The following is a 2600-nucleotide window of genomic DNA, read 5'->3' as shown; positions in this document are numbered from 1 at the left end:
GTGTGCTGGAGCCGCCCAGCCCGGCCGGTCTGCAGCCGATCACTGGGTGAAGGACGAGGGGGGAGACAGCTGCTCGGGCTGCGCGGTCCGGTTTTCCCTCACGGAGAGGCGGCACCATTGCAGGAACTGCGGACAGCTCTTCTGCCAGAAGTAAGCCTGCCAACAGCCTCCTTTGGGCTCTTTCCCATACAGAATTCTGGGTTAGGTAAAGCTGTTGCATGCCACGGAACTCTGCTAAAAGGCTGAGGTTTTCCACTCCCTTACCAAAACAGAACTGATGGAGAAAAAACATCAGTACTCTCAAAACTTCCAGGGAGGAATTAGAAAAGACAGACCAGCCCCTTTATAAATGTAGTTAACAAGGCAGGTATCAGCAGAGAATGAAATCTGCTCGAAGTTTTGAAACCTCTCTGTTACCTATCTGGGAAAATAAAGTCTTGAACTCTAGACAAATGAACTTAGCAAAGAAAAAAAAAAACCCTACTTTTTCAGCAAGCAGTTGTTCTTGTCAGTCTAAAAGCAAACTGGTCAAAATGCAAACTGTGCCCAGGACTGTAAGGATGCTGATGCAGAAGCCAGTAGCACACAGCTTCAGAGAGGAAAATGTGTGACCCAGAGGATGCACATGAGCTCCCCTTACCTGGGAGCGGAGGTGGGAGGCTCTTCTCTGGCCCACGGGGTTGGAGATGGTATTTCTAGTTCCATCTCTGTAGCTGTACTCTGAGCCTAAATCAGTGATGACAGCTGGTTTTAAGCTAGCTCTTATGCAGAATCATCGCATTGATTCTGCAGTGATCATACAAGTAAAAATTCTGCTTCTGCCACACTGCATTGCTCCGTCCAGGTAAGTTTGGACAGTCTCTGGAATGTGAAGTCACGATGACAATTTCCACCCATGGATAGAAGACGGCCAGGTTGGGAGAGGACCCGTGTTAACCGTGATGTTTGTTTTCCTCTCCAGGTGCAGTCGCTTTCAGTCGGAAATCAAGCGTCTGAAGATTTCCTCACCGGTCAGAGTCTGCCAGAACTGCTTCTACAACCTGCAGCACGAGCGGGGCTCGGAGGAGGGGCCCAGGAATTGATGGGGTCCTGGCCAACGGAGACCCTCTCCAAGGACTAGTGAGAGTGTTGTGCAGTGATGGGAAGGGATTAGAATATTGTCTGTTTACACTTCAGTTTATACTGAGTTTTAAGCACTAAAAAGGGATCATTGAGTTGATTAGTGTTGATGGAAGGGAAATGAGGCTGACAGCAAGGCGCAGGGAGACGTGATTAATAACCACAAATCCAAGAGATGGAACTGTCAACCCTTAAACCTACGTTGGCGTGGCCATCGAGAGCGTCCTCACTTACCCTAACCACCAGTTCTTGTCTTGTTTTTGTAGAGCTAGTCATCTTTACGGGGGGGAGGGAGACGGGGGAAGGCTTTTTAGAAGATAGTTGTAAATCTGCCTTCTTCGCAAGCAACTGTGTATATTGTAAATAGGTATAATGGCCTTTTTATCTAAATATGAACTTAACTGCCTGTTACATGGGACTTCAGATTAACCACTAGACTTTGTGTGGCATCTTTATCTCATCTATCGATTTAAATATGAATGTTTAAAAAACAACAAAAAACAAAACAAAACTCAAAGGCATTATACATAATTCTGTTAAAAATCTGGTCTATGCATGTCTGTTCTTTCAGTTGCCCACAGTATCTTAATTTAAGTAAGGCTATCCATAGAATTACGTGGATTTTTTCAGAAGAAACCATTTTTGAGAATAGGACTTGGAGTATTTTATTCTAGCTGTAAGATAACCAGGAACTAAATTGTATACTTGTGTTGCATTTTATACCAAACTATTTACCACCTCAGTGTTGTTCATATTTAATAAGGCCTCTTTTATACATATGTCAGAGCTGCAGTTTTGTTAATTACTTAATGTTCATGAGCAGCTGATTCATGCAGTGCAAGAACCAGCTTTTACCTTCTTTAATCAATAGCAATTGCCGTGCATATAGGTACAGAATTAATTCCTTGTGCATAAAATTTAACCGCTGTTGTCCTGTAGCTTGTTTGCAAAAAAAAAAAAAAAAAAAAACCAACTTTTGGAACAACAGAGGCATTGCTCTAAAGCAGGGTGATACTCGTCCTGTCAGGAATGCTTCAGCACATGACATCCATTTGAGGACAGCAGTAATTTCCAGTAGGATTTTTAAGTTCCGATATGAATTTAATGGCAGTATTTTTTTACTATTCCGTCATTTATTTTGCACTACATGTAGGATGAAGTAGTGACACTGATATCCACTGGGATCGGAGCACGCGCATCGGGATGGGCCCGTGGACTTTAATTTCTGAATGAGGTCTTGCCAGTGGGTTTTTAGTTGAGGGGGGGAAGAGGGGTGGGCTGGTGTTTGGTTTTGGTTTTTAACGTCTGTGTATATATTTTGTAAATGGGTGACAAACTGATCTAGATCTAGGGATATTCACAAGGATTCTTTTAACTAGTGCTGAGGGCAAGATACGACACAAATCAACAGAAGGCAGGCAGCCCCGCTTCTGCTCCGCTGCTACTCCAGGGAGCGTCCTCACTGGAGACAAGGAGATGAC

General features: G+C 44.0%; 1 protein-coding gene across 1 annotated transcript in view; it reads left to right on the top strand.

Annotated features, from left to right (window-relative positions):
• The window catches only part of WDFY3 (WD repeat and FYVE domain containing 3), a 104127-nt gene extending 103045 nt beyond the window's left edge, over nucleotides 1-1082 (top strand). The window contains exons 65-66 of the mRNA XM_010087275.1: nucleotides 12-150; nucleotides 962-1082. Of these exons, the coding sequence (XP_010085577.1) occupies nucleotides 12-150; nucleotides 962-1082 (260 nt within the window). The remainder of the gene's footprint in view (nucleotides 1-11; nucleotides 151-961) is intronic.
• Nucleotides 1083-2600: the final 1518 nt, after the last annotated feature.

This window comes from Pterocles gutturalis, unplaced genomic scaffold (assembly GCF_000699245.1).
Source record: "Pterocles gutturalis isolate BGI_N339 unplaced genomic scaffold, ASM69924v1 scaffold2266, whole genome shotgun sequence".
Taxonomy (NCBI): domain Eukaryota; kingdom Metazoa; phylum Chordata; class Aves; order Pterocliformes; family Pteroclidae; genus Pterocles; species Pterocles gutturalis.
This window is presented reverse-complemented; position numbering and strand designations above follow the sequence as displayed.